At 33.5% G+C, this 17,813-nt stretch overlaps 1 protein-coding gene and 1 pseudogene across 3 annotated transcripts in view; one reads left to right on the top strand and one right to left on the bottom strand.

Moving 5' to 3' along the window:
• LOC112403861 (glyceraldehyde-3-phosphate dehydrogenase pseudogene) overlaps nt 1-10,694 on the bottom strand; it is a 125,437-nt pseudogene extending 114,743 nt beyond the window's left edge.
• Nucleotides 1-16,713, top strand: part of IL7 (interleukin 7) — a 52,201-nt gene extending 35,488 nt beyond the window's left edge. The window contains exons 3-7 of one of the 3 annotated variants that reach the window (XM_024751596.1): nt 8,481-8,630; nt 9,849-9,929; nt 10,986-11,117; nt 13,587-13,640; nt 15,709-16,713. In XM_024751596.1, coding sequence (XP_024607364.1) covers nt 8,481-8,630; nt 9,849-9,929; nt 10,986-11,117; nt 13,587-13,640; nt 15,709-15,828 — 537 coding nt within the window. In that variant the 3' untranslated portion in view covers nt 15,829-16,713. The remainder of the gene's footprint in view (nt 1-8,480; nt 8,631-9,848; nt 9,930-10,985; nt 11,118-13,586; nt 13,641-15,708) is intronic. The other 2 variants (XM_024751607.1, XM_024751605.1) reach the window with 2 other exon arrangements.
• Nucleotides 16,714-17,813: the final 1,100 nt, after the last annotated feature.

Below are 17,813 nucleotides of genomic sequence, written 5' to 3'. Positions count from 1 at the left end.
TATATGTCAATTATGTCTCAATTTTAAAAATGTCTGAGGTTTGATATAGCTAAGGCAGGAATCTATGGTTTCAATATATGCTGGGTCACTTTTATGGGACCCTAGGTGGCAAGAGAACATTAAACTCCTATCTCGGTATTCACCTTGTCTAGGTAAAATCACCTCTGGCTAGAATGCTGATATTAAATGATATATAAAAACATTTAAGTTCTTAAGAAATCAGTCACTGTGGATGTAAGCCTAATCACAAATGCAGTCATTAAATGACAGAATGTTAATCTGTTGATTCCCCACCTGTCTGTATGAACAACCTTAGTAAACAAGTCCTCTCCTTGCCTCTCCATATAAGTTTTAGAATCAGGTTGTTTGATATCACAAAATAACTTGCTGAGATTTTTGAGATTATGATAAATCTATAGGTCAAGCTGGGATAACAAACATCTTAACAACGTTGAGTCTTCCAATCCATCAATCCATGAACATGGACTATCTTCCCATTTATTTAGGTCTCCTTTGATCTTTCACCAGAGTTGTGTAGTTTTCCTCATAAAGATCGTGTACATATTTTGTTACATTTATACCTAAGTACTCTAAACATGTTGTGTTTTTAATTTCAAATTCCATTTGTTCATTGCTAGTATAGAAGAAAACTATTAACTTTTGTCTAACTCTGTATACTGCAACCTTGCATAATCATTTATTAGTTCCAGGAGGTTTGTGTGTTTTTTTTTTCTGTTGATTCTTTAGGATTGTCTGCATAAATTACAATGTCATCTAGTAAAAAAGACAGCTATATTTCAGCCTTCCTAATTTTTATATCTTTTTTTCCCCTTTTCTTGTCATATTGAATCACCTAGGTTTTTTCAAAATACAATGTTGATAAGCAATGGTGAGAGGGATATCTTTGCCTTGTTCTGATCATAGGAAAGTTCTGAGTTTCTCACCATTAAGTATGCTATTAGCTATAGGATTTTGAAGATGCTCTCTATCAAGCTGGAGAAGTTCCCCTCTAGTCCTTGTTTACAGAGAGGTTTTTTTTTGGGGGGGGGGCTTGTTTGTTTTGTTTTTAATGAATGGATGTTGGATTTTGTCAACTCCTTTTTCTGCAGCTATTAATTTGATCATGTGATTTTTCTTCTTTACCCTCTTAAAGTGATAGATTACATTCTTTGATTTTTTTGAATGTTGAACCAGTCTTACATATATGGGTAAATATCACTTGGTTATGGTGTATAATTATTTTATACATTGTTGGATTCAATTTCTTATATTTTGTTGAGGATTTTTGCATCTATTTTCACAAGACATATTGATCTGTGGTTTTCTTTTCTTGTACTGTCTTCATTTGGTTTTGGTATTAGTGTAAGCCTGGCCTCATATAACAAGATAGGAAGTATTCCCTCTGCTTCTTTCTTCTGGAAGATATTATAGACAATAACTATGATTTCTTCCTCAAGAGTTTGATAGAAATAATCAGTGAACCCATCTGGGCCTGGTGCTTCTGTTTTGTAAGCTTATTGACAATTGATTGAACTGCTTTTATAGATATAGGCTTATTCAGATTGCCTATTTCTTGGTAAATTTTGGCAGATTGTGTCTTTTAAGGAATTGGTCAATTTCATCTAGATTATCAATTATCATCTAGAGTATCTATTATCCTTGTTAATGTTCATGGGATCTGTAATGATGTCCCCTCTTTCATTTTTGATATTAGGAAATTTGTGTCTTTTTTTTTTTCTTAGTTAATCTGGCTAAGGCTTATCAATTTTATTTATATTTCCAAAGGAGAAGTTTTTTGTTTTGTTGAGTTTATTGATTTCCTGTTTTCAATTTAATTGATCTCTGCTTTAACTTTTATTATTACTTTTTTTTTTTTTTTTTTTTTTTTTTTTTTTTTTTTTTTTTGTCTTTTGCTTACTTTGGATTTAATTTTCTCTCCTTTTGTAGTTCCCTAAGGTGGAAGCTTAGATTATTGATTTTAGATACTTTCCTTATTTAACACATGCAGTCAATACTATAAATTTCCCTCTAAGCACTGCTTTCACTGCATCCTATAGATTTCAATGTTATATATTTATTTATTTCAAATATTTTAAAATTTCTCTTGAAATTTCTTCTTCAATCCACATATAACTTCAAAGTATATTGTTTAATCTCCAAATACTTTGGGATGTCCCAGCTGTCTTTCTGTTATTGATTTCTAGTTTGATTCTATTGTGATCTAATAGCAGACATTATATGATTTCTATTCTTTTAAATTTGTTAAGATTCAATTTATGGCCCATAATTTGCTCTCTTTGGAGAATATTCAATGTGTTCTTGAGAAAACTATGTAATCTGCTGCTGTTGGATGAAGTATGAAGTTGCCTATGCATGCCAACTATATAGAGTTAATTGATTGTGCTGTCAAGTTCAACTATGTCCTTACTGATTTTCTGCCTGCTGAATCTGTCCATTTATGATAGAAAGATATTAAAGTTTTCAACTATAATAGTGGATTCATCTACTTCTCTTAGTATTCTATCAGTTTTCCCTCATGTATTTAGACTCTTTGTTGTTAGCCGCATACACATTAAGAATTATCATATCTTCTTGGACAATTGTCTCCATTATCATTATGTAATGTCCATTTCATCCTGATAACTTTCCTTGCTCTGAAGTTGGCTTTGTTTAAAATGAACATAGCTACCCTGCTTTCATTTCATTAATGTTAGCATAGTATATATTTCTTCATTTTACTTTTAATCTATATGTGTCTTTATATTAAAAGTAGGTTTTTTATAGAGAGTATATAATTAGGTTGTGTTTTTTTGACCCACTCTGACAATCTCTGTCTTTTAATTGGTGTATTTAGACTGTTGACATTTTAAAGTGATTATTGATATAGTTGGACCAATATCTACCATATGTTTTTTACTGTTTTCTATTTTTCGCTCTTATTCTTTGTTCCTATTTTTGTCTTCACACTTTATCTTTTATGATTGTGACATTTTATGATTCCATTTCTGTCCTTTCTTAGCATAACAATTATACTTCTTTTTAAACTTTCATTACTGGTTGCCCTAGAGTTTGGTATATATATTTGCAACTAATCCAAGTCCACTTTGAAATAACTCTGTGCCACTTCACAAGTAGTACAAGTACCTTAAAATAACAAAATATCCCCAATAATTCTTTTCTTTCCTCCTGTCCCTCATATCACTGCTTCATTGATTTCACTTATATATAAGCATGTATTTTATATATATGTATATATATGTATATATGTAATCAAATTATATATAGTTAAATGCATTGTTGCCATTATTATTTTAATCAAAGTGTTAGAGCAATTCAGAATAAGAAGATAAAAGTTTTTACTTTTTTCTTCATTTATTCATTCTCTGATGCTCTTTCTTTTTCTATGTAGCTCTGAGTTTCTGATCTGTATCATTTTTCTTCTCTCTAAAGAACTTTTAACATTCTGTTCAAGGCAGTTCTACTGGCAACAAATTACCTCAATTTTTGTTTGAGAAAGTCTTTATTTCTTTTTTCCCTTTGAAGGCTAATTTCTCAGAGTACAGAACTCTAGGTTGGTGGGTTTTTCTCTCAATATTTTAAATATTTCACTTCACTTTTTTCTTGTTTGAATGATTTCAGAAGATAAATTGGACGCAATTTTTATCTTTGCTTTTTTGTAAGTAATTTTCCCCCGCCGACCCCCATGGCTTCTTTCAAGATGTTTTCTTTATCTTTGATTTTCTAAAGTTTGAATATGATATGCCTAGGTATATGACTTGGGGCATTTATCCTACTTGGTGTTCTGTGAGCTTTCTGGATGTGTGGTTTGATGTCTGGCATTGACTTGGGAAAAATTCTCAGCCATTATTGCTTCAAATATTGCTTCTGTTCCTTTCTCTCTTTCTTCTGATATTCTTGCTATGCATATGTTACACATTTTGTAGTTGTCCACAGTCTTAGATATTCTGTTCCATTTTTTCCCCTGGTATTTTTTTATTTTTTTCTTTTCAGTTTTGGAAGTTCTATTGTCATATGCTCAAGCTCAGAGATTCTTTCCTCAGCCATGTCTAATTTAATAAAGAGCCCATAATTCCATTACAGTGCTTTTTATCTCTAGCATTTCTTTTTGATTCTTTCTTAGAATTTCTGTCTTTCTGTTTACATTATCCATTTTTTCTGCATATTTTCCCATTAAAGGTCATAGCATAATAATAATTTTTTAAAAAAATTCCCAGTCAGGGGCTTCCCTGGTGGCGCAGTGGTTGGGAGTCCGCCTGCCGATGCAGGGGACGCGGGTTCGTGCCCTGGTCCGGGAGGATTCCACGTGCCGCGGAGTGGCTGGGCTTGTGGGCCGTGGCTGCTAGGCCTGCGCGTCTGGAGCCTGTGCTCCGCAACAGGAGGGGCCATGGCAGTGAGAGGCCCGCGTACCGCAAAAAAAAAAAAAAAAAAAAAAAAAAAAATTCCCAGTCAGATAATTTCAACATCACTGCCATATCTCTCTCTGGTTCTGATGCTTGTTCTGTCTCTTCAAATTGTGTTTTTTGCCTTTTAGTATGCTTTGTAATTTTTTGTTGGAAGGTGGACATGATGTTCTGCATAAATAAACCTGTGGTAAATGAGCTTTTAGTAATATAGTGATAAGGTGTGGGGAGATGGGAAGCTTTCTATAGTCCTTTGATTAGGTCTCAGTCTTTTGATGAGTCTGTGCCCCTGGATTGTAAACTTTACCAGTGCTTCTCAATACCTACCCACTTAGGTGAGAAAGGATATCTAGCAAGGACTGGAGCTGGGTATTTCCCTTACCCCAGATAGGTTAGGCTCTGATAAAATTCCAGCAGGTTAGGTTCTCATAAGGGGAGGCCTTGTTAAGAATACCATAACACTCTGGCATATTTCAAAATCAATGCTTTTTTCCTCTCTCTGCCAGAAGCACATGGGGATTTTTCTCATATTCACTGTGAGGATCTCATAGAACTCCTGTAAGTAAAGCTCAGAAAAAGTGTGAGCAAAGGGGGCACCTCCAGTGTTAGGTCCCCTTGGAATTTTATCTCTAAGACTTGTCCATTCTGAGCTTCCAGTAATTCATCAATTACAGTTCAGGTTTTTCTATCCCAGCATTGGTTCACATGGAGGTTTCCGCTCCTGGGTTTCTGGTTCTCTAAATTGTAATTATTGCATCAGCTGTCTGTTTCTCCAATATTTGGGGAGGCAGTTTACCCTGTGACCTCACTTCTCTAACAGATATAAGAAGAGTTGCTGATTCTTCAGTTTGTTCAGCATTTTACTTGTTATGATGGAATGGTGACTTCTAAGCTCCTTACCTCCCAGACTGGAAACTGGAAGTCCTACACACAACTGTATTTTCATTCTAATATTCTTTGACTTATATAGTATTAAATTAAGTGATCTAATTAAATAATAAGTATAACTTAGTGTTAAGGAATTGACTTAGTAAATATGCAACTCCAATTGTGAATGCAAAAACACGAGTATATCAGAAACTGGAGTTGGGAGTCTTTGGTATACTGTGAGCATTAGTCAATATATTTTACAGAAGGAGTAGAATATTGATTATCCCAGCAAGTTAAATGAAGATTAATTAGTCAGTTCTTATACATATGTTCATGTTTGTGCATATGCATATACATTTGAATATATGCTTATATATAACACCTTTTTCTTTTGAAAGATTTTTATTATAAGCATGTTTTATTATAAGCATATGTTCTTGCTTATAAATATTATCTCAAAACAAATATCATATCTGCTTAATACTTCATTTTACCATCTATTATCAGCTGTTTTTCTAATTTAGACTTGCTTTCTTTATGTGAATAGATTTTGTACAAGACAACTTGACCTTTCGGTTGGCATTGTATATTATGGATCACCACCTTCTTAAAACAGTCTATTCCCCAGGTTTTCTAACTTTCTGGCTTCTTTATGTATGTTCTTGGATCTCTGAATGTAAACTCAAGCTTCATCTATTTAAAACCAAACATATTTTATTCACACCATCTCTACTACTATTCCCTATCTCAGTGAATGGCAACACAGTATATCCTGCTGCACACACCAGAAACCCAGGAATCATCCCTGGTCTGTCAATCTTCCTTAACTTTAATTCTCAAATAGTGTTATATTTGCTTTCTAAATATTTCTCAAGTCTTTTCACCTATCTCTACATTCTTTCCCACCACCAAGTCCAATAAACCATTATTTCAAGCACTATGTAATTGTCTCCTAAAGATTCACACACATACTTTCTTGAACCTTTCCAAACCATTTACCATGCTGCTATTAATATGAACTTTGAAAAAGGTATTTAGTCATTAATTATTGATTTTAGGATCAAGACAAAGCTCCTTAACATGTCCTTAAGCCCCAGCATAATTTAGTTTCCTCCAGATCTCTTTCGTATGAAACCGGTGATTTCTCTTGCTTTCTCAGCTATATACCGGGTTTCCCTTGCTCTCTTTCATCCAGCAGCCTATCTGCCATTATTCCCTCCCACTTAACTGAAGCCATACATGCTGTTTTCTACATCTTTACGCTTCCTCTATTTTCTTTTTCTCTAGTTTACTCATGCTTCAGATTTCAGTTGAAGTGTTCCTTTCTTAGGGAAGGCTTTACTGAGGTTCCTAAGTAAAACCCTTCTTTATAGGCTTTATGGTAGCATATACTTTTTATTCATAACAATTATTAATTTGAGATTTGATTGTGATTATTGGATTGATGTCTGTCTTTACCACCAGACAGTAAATTTCTTGAAGGAAGGAACCCTCTGTGATTTTGATCACAATTCTCTCTTCACTACTATATGGCACATGGTAGATGTTTGACAAGTATTTGATTGAAGAATAAATGAATGACTTTTAATTTAAGCAAGGAATTAACTACCAATTCTTACAATAATCTGGTAAGCTACCTAATGGTAAAATTTGTAACATTTGAAATAGGATTCCAAGAACAATACAGACTTTTTCAATTTTCATACAGGCTACAGATTTCATTAAAAATAAGTTTCACTTTTCAAAAGGTCCTCCAAATGAGTCTTTATATGCCATAAGACTTTGGGCCGTGAGTGTGCTGTGATAGTGATAATCAGAAATGAAAAAGATTTCTGTAGGGACCAAGATCATTTTCAAAGAATAGTAAGACACGAGACCAAATCTTTCTTCTTCATATCAAAACCCCAATCCTCAGGCCCAGACCTACAAAATAGAAGAATAGAAAGGAGACAGCTATCAGTTATGTAGCTGCCAATGAGAATCATTTATGGGCAGTAAATAGACATTGGTTCACTTAGAACACATGTAACCATGAGTTCCCCATTAGAACAGGCATATGGAAGACATGTTGGAGAAAACCACACAAAATTGAATCTTAAAAAAATCAAAGATAAATATATAAAAGAAAAAAGTGAAATAGAAAATCAGCTGTGTATATAATTAGTGTTTCTGGGGAAGGGGCTACTGTGCATGCATTAGAAAAAAATTCAAAGATAGAAGAAAACTACGCTAAAATGAAAGAAAATGCAATTCTACAAATCGAAAAAACGTTAGATATTTTAGGAACAACTTATGTAACATAATGTTTTACACTGGAAAATACTGAGTTCACAGTCAATGTGATCTTGGCTTGTTTCTTTCATATTCATAATAAAGATGAAGAAATATTCAAATATGTCAAGATGCCTGTAAGAAACTATTACTGATAAAGTACTTCTACTATTTGTTAAATCAAAAGATAGATATATAAGGTTCTTTCCAACTCCATGATTCTACATATCTTAGTCTGAGCCACCCTTCTCACAGGGCTTAAATGGAAACAATTTCAGAAAGCAACTGTAGTTGGCACTCATGTATGCTTATGTTAAATCTATTCATAAAATGCACTAAAGTCAACTAGTCAACTATAATTGTGACTTTTATAGGAGTCAACATTTTGAGTCAAACTTTTAAGTGAGAGTTTTATCTACTGCTGTACACATCTGGCAAACAAATTACCTGGTATAAAAACACCCTTTCTGTATCTGCCAAAAATGAGTTTTGTTAAATACCTGGAGCAATGAAGTGGCTTAACCAATATGGCTTTTCAAATACTCGTGTGTCATGCAATTGATTAAAATGCTCCAAGAAATAGGTACTAGTTCATATAATATTTTTGGTAAATTGGAAAACATCATACAGATTAGCTGCACATTTGTTTATCTTCTTTATTTGATGGATGGCATGGCAAAAATGAAAAGCATGTTTTATCAGAGAGAAATGTATACATGATTTATTATCCTTCTTAGGGTTAAATGCAAGTCAATAGGAAAATGATTTAACAGGCAAACATTAATTTTCCACTATCTTTTCAGGAATATGTATAATGGCAACATGAGGATAGTTATAGAAAAATATATCTATTTGCACTTGAGATATTTGCAGTATGACTGGGATGTTTGGCACTAACAAATCTTCTGTTTACATAAGCATACTTTTACAAATATAAGAAGTGATGTACAAGTGTCCAAGGATGCAGCATCTGCCCTTTACATCAAATGGCATAAGAAAATGGGACTATGTTTTCTTGTCTTTGTTCCCCTATCAAGCTTGGCAGAGGACTTTGCCCATTGGCCTGTAGTAAGTGTTGAATGGTTAAATAAATGATTACGTGTTCAGGCTGTAATTCCTATAGATAAAACAGATACATTTAAAGTCAAGATGAATCCAGGGACCATTTATGCTTTTCAGTGGTGAGAAGAGTAATGCATATTTTTCTGAGAGGTAGATGAAGATTAGAAGCTCATGATTACATCCTGCCATTACTCCACTTTTTATCTGTTCCTTAGATGACAACACATAGGCTAAAATTGCTTGAAGTCCTTCTAGAAGCTCTGATATCATGGAATGCTTAGTTTGCTGGACAGAGCTAGTCCAATTCTGTGCATAAAGAATCTGAATCCTTAGGAAATTCTTCCTAATATGTCAAGTACATTCTTTTTTTTTTTTTTTTTTTGTGGTACGTGGGCCTCTCACTGTTGTGGCCTCTCCCGTTGCGGAGCACAGGCTCCGGACGTGCAGGCTCAGCAGCCATGGCTCACGGGCCCAGCCGCTCCACGGCATGTGGAATCTTCGCGGACCGGGGCACGAACCTGTGTCCCCTGCAACGGCAGGCGGACTCTCAACCACTGCGCCACCAGGGAAGCCCTCAAGTACATTCTTGATTCAGCTAATCCCCACCTTCTAATACTACATTCCTTAGAAAAGAAAAATGAGAATGTGCCAGTCTGCCTTCCCCGCCTCTTACATGACAATGACAATGCACATATTCAATCTCACTTTCTTCTCAGCTAAATTCTACCTCAAACATCCCCAACTGGATTATTTAAAATACTGCAGAATGAATTTCAACTTTACTCACTGTCAAGAGGCTTTGCCTTCATTCTAAAGTAAATTCCCTTTGTTGCTGTTTGATAGTGACAGGAAATTGGACCAAATAACCTCTTAAATGGATCTCAACTTCATGATTTCAAAATTTATAGTATGTTGTCTATATAGTATAACTTCTAAAATAGGTACTTTTATTTCCCCCAAAAAGCCAGTTTCTCTCAATGATTTCTGAGATTAACCTATGGAGTCTGGGGGAAGCTCTAAATACGTGAGGGTTTGTGTATATACTTGTTTATTCTTCAACTATAGATAACTATTCTTCCTGCCTAGTCAGCTAAGTCAGACTAAAGTTATTTTCCTTAAAATGCACATATAAATACCAAGTATTATAACATTGTTATTTTTATAATTACTACATGATAGAAAGGTCCCCAGTTTAACCATATTATTTTATATTATTTATTACAGGACAGCATGATAGACTTTGATAGCAATTGCCTGAATAACGAACCTAACTTTTTTAAAAAACATTCATGTGATGATAATAAGGTAATGACAATTATTTGGAGTTTATATGTCATTCAAGCTTGATTTCATAGAAGCTTATATTTTTTATATCTCTGTTAATTATATTTATTATATTAATAACACAGTCTTTTGGCTCTAACCCGACAATTCCCATTGATATGTTAAGTTATACTATGGTCTTTTATACTTTTCTTTTACAAATAGCCCTATGCTTATGATAAATATTCCTTTTAATTTTAGCATTTCATTTTCACCTTGAAAATACTAGAAGAACTGCTGAATTCAAAGACACATCTCTTATTTCTAAAATTTTTATGCAGGAAAATCCTTGTCACACATACACACACACACACAAGTAATGGGTGTAATTTAGTTGTAGGCATTTTGAAAATTTTTCTTTCAATATTTGCTTATCTTCAAACCACTACCACTTCTATTTGGTATAATATTACAATCTACAGAACTTCCAACAAAAATTTGTGTCATCTCTTTCTGCAGATACTAGTGTGCTATTCAATAGACTTTTTTAAAACTCACAATAGCTGAGTTAACTTCATGGCATTTAAGAGTATATCCATAAATTCTGCTTTTTTTAAAATTTCTTACATTAAATATTTGAAAAACTCGTTTTAGGTGAATAGGCCCTTTATTTTCTTATTGCCAGCTATTTGTCCATAGCTCAAAAAGGGCAAAAATAATAACAATAAGAAAAGTCACACATACCTTTCACTATTATTGCTTCCAGAAGACCTCTCCTTTAGTTATATTGTTTAAAATTGAATAAACTTGTTATATGTTCACTCATAAGCGATAAGATCACACATAGCAAAGAAAAGAGACTTTAAAAAGTCAGATAATCACTAAACTGGGTTCTAGACACTTTAGGCTGTCACCTGGGAGCTAAACAGTTTCAGTCTAGTTGCTCTTCAGTCATGCGATTAACTGGAATAGAAGAAAACTGGGGTGGAGGTGGGGTGTTACTTAGCAATACAGTTCTGGCCTTAGGCTCCTTAGGAAAGCTTATCACTTCTTAATATTTTATTTGAAACAGCCTTTCTGATGTTTTTTCTGTAATAGGAAGCTTCGTTTTTATATCGTGCTGCTCGAAAGTTGAAGCAATTCCTTAAAATGAATATCAGTGACGATTTCAATCTTCACCTATCAACAGTTTCACAGGGCACATTAACACTGTTGAACTGCACCAACAAGGTAAGCTGAGGACTGTTTGAACAAAAATGTAAACAACTCCAGTGATAAGATACTGTCATTCTCTGATGATCAAATCCGTTAGCATAGAAATCTAAGTGCTTATAAGAAAACTGAAATACATTTACTCAATTCTAGAAGACGAAAGCCTCAACCTGTAAAATACCTATTCATCTCTTGGCTAGGGCAAAGAAATTGTTTTTAAAAAGGTACTAAAAATAAATGAAAGCAACATTGTAAGTCAACTATACTTCAGTTAAAAAAGAAAAAGAGGGCTTCTCTGGTGGCGCAGCGGTTGAGAGTCCGCCTGCCGATGCAGGGGACGCGGGTTCATGCCCCGGTCCGGGAAGATCCCACATGCTGCGGAGCGGCTAGGCCCATGAGCCATGGCCGCTGAGCCTGTGCGTCCAGAGCCTGTGCTCTGCAACGGGAGAGGCCACAGCAGTGAGAGGCCTGCATACCGCAAAAAAAGGAAAAAAAAGAAAAGAAAAAAGGAAAGTAAATAAATGAAAGAAAATAATAAATTTTATTGTCATAATAACTTTCAAGGAGGCTAGTGTGATAAGTTGGGTGAGGAATGGTAAATTTTTATTTCTAAAATGTCTTAATTTTAATCCATATATGTACACACTTATAAGAACTCATAGCCAATAAAACGGATAATCAAATGTATTTAACAAATATATTTGTATATAAAAATTGGGCATATTTATGTCCAACAACTTTCAAGTTTTTTGCCTCAATAATTTTGATAAGTATAGGGCTAAGTTTTTCCTACTTCACTGCTAGTGGTCATGAAATATAAACAATAAAACAAAATTTGGAAGACATTATCGAGACTAGACAACAGTTTCTTCATCTGCAAAGTGGAGAAAAATATAGTACCTACATTATAGGATGTGAAAATGACATAATATAGAGTGCTTAGTACTAAAAAGTTTCAATAAATGTTTTATAATTACTATTATTATTATTATTTTTACTCCCGTAGTTGCCCATAGAAGGTAAAATGGTAAGATTGTCCTTGAGCCCTACTGACAGTGATGAAAATATATATTGGACCGTATAAGTTGGACCACTTCATTTATCATTACATTATCTACTTGATGCAAGCCAGTCTCCTCTTGGTGTTGTGGATTTGCCAAGCTTATTTCCAATCTTGTCCCCTTACTAATGTTAGTCCCTTATATGGAATTTCTACTGTTCTCTTTTCTGTAAATCTGATCTCTCTTGTTCTATGCATCCTTTAAGGCCAAGCTTAAGATTCATGAAGACTTTACATTCTAGCCTACCATCTCTTAATCCTTATTTATAGTGATTTAAAGTACAGTCAGCCTTTCATATCCATGGGTTTCGCATCCTCAGATTCAACCGTGGATCAAAAATATTCAGAAAAAAATCTCTAGAAATTTCCAAAAAGCAAAACTCGAATTTGTCAAGACACATCAACAACTATTTACACAGCATTTATTTTGTGTTTACAACTATTTACATAGCATTTACATTATACTGAGTATTGTAAGTAATCTAGAGATGATTTAAAGTATACAGGAGCATGTGCCTGGTTATATGCAAATTCAGTGCTATTTTATATAAGGGACCTGAGCATTCATCCTTGGATTTTGGTACCCACTGGGGTCCTGTAACCAATCTCCCACAAATACAGAGAGACTACTGTACTATCTAATGCAGGAATAGCAAGTTCGTTTCATGTTGCTTACACATCCAGTTACTTAGTAATGGCTTATGTTGTGCATAAGCTTCAAGTCAGGGCTTAACTGAAAAGAATGCAGAGCAAACTAGCGATATCACCTCTTGGCCTAGAAAGGGTTAAAGGTTATAGGTATGCTGTATATTTGCAATTCTTTCTCTCATGTGTTGAGCTTTGCATTGATTACCATATTCCAAAATCAACTAATCTTGAAATTAAATAAAATTATGTTACAAAATTAACCTGCTACAATCCAAATTTTTCTTGAAATGAGAAGGCAAGATGTTAAAGATGGTCAGCTATATTGAATTTTCTTCGTGAGTTAGGCATGCTACAAGCTTTTTATAGTTATCTCATTTTGCTTCTGATGGGTAAAGCTTAATAAAATTTATGCTAAGGATTTAACAACTTAATGCTAATGTTATTTTCATGTTGATTAAAATTCTAATTTTTTGTCTCTGTTAGTATACCCTTCTATATTAGCTTTTCATAACTCACAGCAATTAACACAGTGCTGGGCATATTTGCAAAATTATGCATCCAGGTTATTCGGAAGACTAACCTCTCTTGTTTCTCCCTTCTCCCTTTTATTCAAGTTCTAAATGAAATTAGTATTCTGTCACACTAACAATAAATAATTTAGAGTAGATATTCAAACAGATTAGATGGGCTGAGAGTAATATGAAAATTAGCAATTATATTAATGGAAGGAGTAATAAAGGATTAATAATCAATATTGTAAATATGACTTGGTTTTTAAGGGTAAAGGAAGAAAATCAACTTCCCTGGGTGAAGCCCAACCCACTAAGAATTTGGTAAGAGTGATTGTATAGTTTTCTTATCAGCTTTTTACTCAACTTAATTCCTTAATATTTCTCTTTGAATTGTTTCCTTTTATATGCTCGATTTTGAAAATATTCATTATAATGTTGGTAAAAGGAGAAGGGAGTTACCCCTTAGAAATTGGATCCCTTTAAACTGAATTTTTAAAAACCACTATTTTAAAATTAAAGAAGCTAGGGAAAAAGTCAGAGTATTGATTTTTTAAAAAGAAACAAAATTAAAACCTCAGTAGGTAATAGCAAAGGACATGAACAATATAGGAGAAAATAAACTAGACAACAAGATACAATGAAAAAATGTTACTATAGTAAAGAAATACATACTAAAAATGAGAACCCATTTTATACCTATTTTACTAGTATAGACTGTACAGTATATACTGTATATGTATAATAGTATTTGAATATTCTATATTTATATATACTTGCACACATTCTATTAGATTATTACACAAAATTATATTACAATGTAGAAAATATGAATGAAAAAGTCAGAATATTTAATTAAATCTGATTATACATTACAATGATATAAATATTAACTAGGATGAGACATAGAAAAATGAACACACCTGGTTCATGAGAGTGATAGATTCCTTTTTCACACTTCCGTTATTATGTTATTTGACCACTCTCTCTCTCTCTCTCTCTCTCTCTCTCTCTCTATATATATATATATATATATGGAAATTCCTTATTCCTCTTAGAGAAGCAGTGTGAGTCTGCACACCCTGGGACTCAGGAAACTCTAGGAATTCCACCTGAAGTGGAATAGTTGAAATGAATAACTGAGCAATATAAATAAATACATTGAGGGCCTCTGGCTAAGGGAATTTAGAAAGAGAGTTTAGAAAAAGGAGATAACATCTGTGCTCCCAGGATTACAGAGGCAAAATCACGGTTCTTTGTTTTTTTGTCTTTTTAATGAATGTTCAATCTTGATCTTTGAGAAAAGTCATGAAATATTCACATCTATGTATTTCAAACCTGCTTAGTCACATAAACTTCAATTTGTACTTTTTAAAGATGTCCTAGGACCCTCATTAAAGAGAAGAATATGAGAAATTCTCCTTCATATTTATCTTTGAAATCTGTCCTCTAATCTTTTAACTGGTATGTGTTACTGTTACTAAATATATAGCTAAAAGAGATCTGAATGTGATTAAACTAAAAATAGGACAAACAAGCTTAAGACCCAGTCATTATATTTACTTGATGTGTGACCATGGCGGCTTATTTATCCTGTTTACATCTCAGTTTCCCCAAATGTGAAAGGTGAAATCATCAATTTCATAATTATTAAGTAGATAAAATGAAATAATGTATGTATAGCACTGAGCACAATACCTGACCTAGCAAACACCCAATAATTGGTTGTTATCTAAATGAAGAAATTACTCAACCCTGTACTAATCCACTTCCCAGAGACTCACGGAAATACAACTGAGTATATGTACAGCTACTCTCTTATATGTCTTTTCCGTGTGAGGTATCTCTTTCTCCACTTTCTGTAGGTTGTACAGGTAGCCCTTATTAAGATTTTTGTCAGGGAGTGAAAACTAGCTTATGAGGCAGGCATCTTCCATACTCTAGGGAAGACTAGGGAACAAGCTTTATCAGGTATGTCCTTATTAATCATCTTTGACAAAATAAACGGAATATTTTCAGTATTAATTATTCCTTCCATAAAAACATTTTTTCCATTGTAAAAAACTCAACTGAATAATGTACAAATCTTTCTCACAAAAGTTTAAATAGCACTCTTTATGTCCACTGCTGCAGTGGTGAAAATGACATCCACCTAACATAGCTCTTTAATTAATCCTAAATCTTAAACCGCAACAACCTTGACTTTCCTACACATCAATGATCACAATTATAGTTAGAAACCATAGTTTTAAAAAATATCATTCAAGATTCTTTTTAATTAAACCAAATTTTTAGTATAACAGGCATAATGGATATTAAAGATTAAATATTTTAAAATGTGTATTTTTATAAAAATGTGAACTTAAAAACTTTTTTTATATTATTTCTCTAGGAAGAGAATAAATCTTTAAAGGAACAGAAAAAACAGAATGACCTGTGTTTCCTAAAGATACTACTACAAAAGATAAAAACTTGTTGGAATAAAATTTTGAGGGGCGCTAAAGAACATTGAAAAATACGGAGTGGCAATATAAAAACTTAAGAGCTTTATTTGTATCCTCCAAGAATCTATCTGCTTATGCAATTTTCCAGGGTAAAATGCCTTCTGGAAGTTACTGAATGCATCCTGGTAAAAACGGATTACGGCAATTGAGAAATCCTTACTGTAGTGCTAGAAGATGGACATAAGCAGTGGAAACCAAACGCTGCAATCAACAAACTATTTCACATGCATGAGGACATATATGAATCGGTATTAATTCTGAACTGATTTTTGTAAGACAATCTATGTAAGATATTAGTTGCAATAATACTTTTTAAACCTGTTTAAAATTTTCAGAAGACATATAAATTCTGTGAAATGTATAAAGTTTACAAGGATTAAAAATTAACATTTCATTATTACCAAAATAATTTTATGGCCCACTATGCATCAGCATACTGCAATGAGAGTGGAAATTGTCATCTGTGCTGGAAATGTTTCAGAGTTACAGTGAGATATGCATAAGGCCCATGAGAACAAGAGTCACACAGCTTAAAGAAGCAGTAGCATAAAGGAATCCAAGATAATTGAGAGATGTAATTAAACACGAATGTATAACACAGTGCCTTTAATAAATGATATAACAGATGTTTTAAAATGAAGATAAAGAATAATTTCACAAAATAGAAAGTCATCTGTTCTAAGGATGCTAAACCATAGTACTTAGTTACTTTTGTCATTTATGTGTAATAAAATTTGTCTAAATGAGTTTGCAATTTGGGAACTATATTTTTAAGAGAATAATATATGTTGGGCTTTTAATTAATGGAATGTATATATTTAATTTTGACACTCTATTTGTATATAAAAATATTTTCATACAGTATTACAATTGCTTACTTTGGATAACATTTCTCCTTTGATAATAAATGACCTATGTATTAACACTGTCAGATTCACTTAATGAATCCCAATAGGAGTTTTGTTTGTTTGGTTTTTGGCTGTACCATGCGCTTGCAGGATCTTAGGTCCCCAAGTAGGGATCGAACCTGGGCCCCCTGCAGTGGAAGTGCAGAGTCCTAACCACTGGACCGCCCAGGAATTCCCCCAACAGAATTTTTTAAGATCAAGATTTTTAATACTGCACCACTATTTGATTTCTTTCACTGAAATATAACCTTTATTCTCTTATTATTGAGAATGTACATGAGACCTGGACCGCCAAACTATACAAGAACAGGAACACTGCTTTACTTCCCATGTTAAATTTTAGTCTTTTTAAAGAAACTTTTGTATATACCAGATGCAGCTTAGAAAGGTTTGCTAACAGTCTTCACTTACTTATAAAGGGAACTGAAAACACTATTCTAGGCAAGCCAAAAGTTCTAAAATAGCCACCACAGCCTCATCACCACCTGGTAAAGAGCTGACTGGCTTTATTTGATCTACTGACGATGCTCAGGTGCCATCCTCAATGTGTGGAGGTAAGACCTTCCTCTCAGTTCGTGTCTGTCTCTCTGCATCTCTTTCTCACTCTCCCCAACCTATACGGAGTTTCTTCCTCACTGGTGCAGGTAGCTGTATAGAATTGTACAGACTGTTGTATAGAATTCACTGATTACCCCATTAATGAGGTGTTGACTCAGCTATGTTTTCTATTTGGTTTTCATTATTAACTCCAGAAAAGGGAGTTTACTAACACTTTGTAGGAGCAAATGATTCTTCAGCAAGCTTTTTCTTCAGATGGACTTTTCAAAATAGGCTATTCTTCCTTACACCACTAAACAGGTCAACTATGTGGTACATTTCCACCCTGATGAACTGGTGCTATTGGTAAACCATCAGCTATGAAATGGTGAAATTTTAAATTTCTAAAGGGAAACTTAAAACTGTTCTTTAAGATGTTTCCTTGAAGGCTGTCTGTAACGTTCCCAACAGTGTTGAAAAAATTCTGTGATTGTGGCAAAATAAGGAACAATATTTTTAAATGCTTTATTACAAGTTATTAAAATTTT

The sequence above is a fragment of the Neophocaena asiaeorientalis genome, unplaced genomic scaffold (assembly GCF_003031525.2).
Source record: "Neophocaena asiaeorientalis asiaeorientalis breed wild unplaced genomic scaffold, Neophocaena_asiaeorientalis_V1.1 scaffold596, whole genome shotgun sequence".
NCBI classification, from domain to species: Eukaryota; Metazoa; Chordata; class Mammalia; order Artiodactyla; family Phocoenidae; genus Neophocaena; species Neophocaena asiaeorientalis.
Note: the sequence above shows the minus strand (reverse complement) of the source record. Positions and strands in the feature narration are given on the sequence as shown.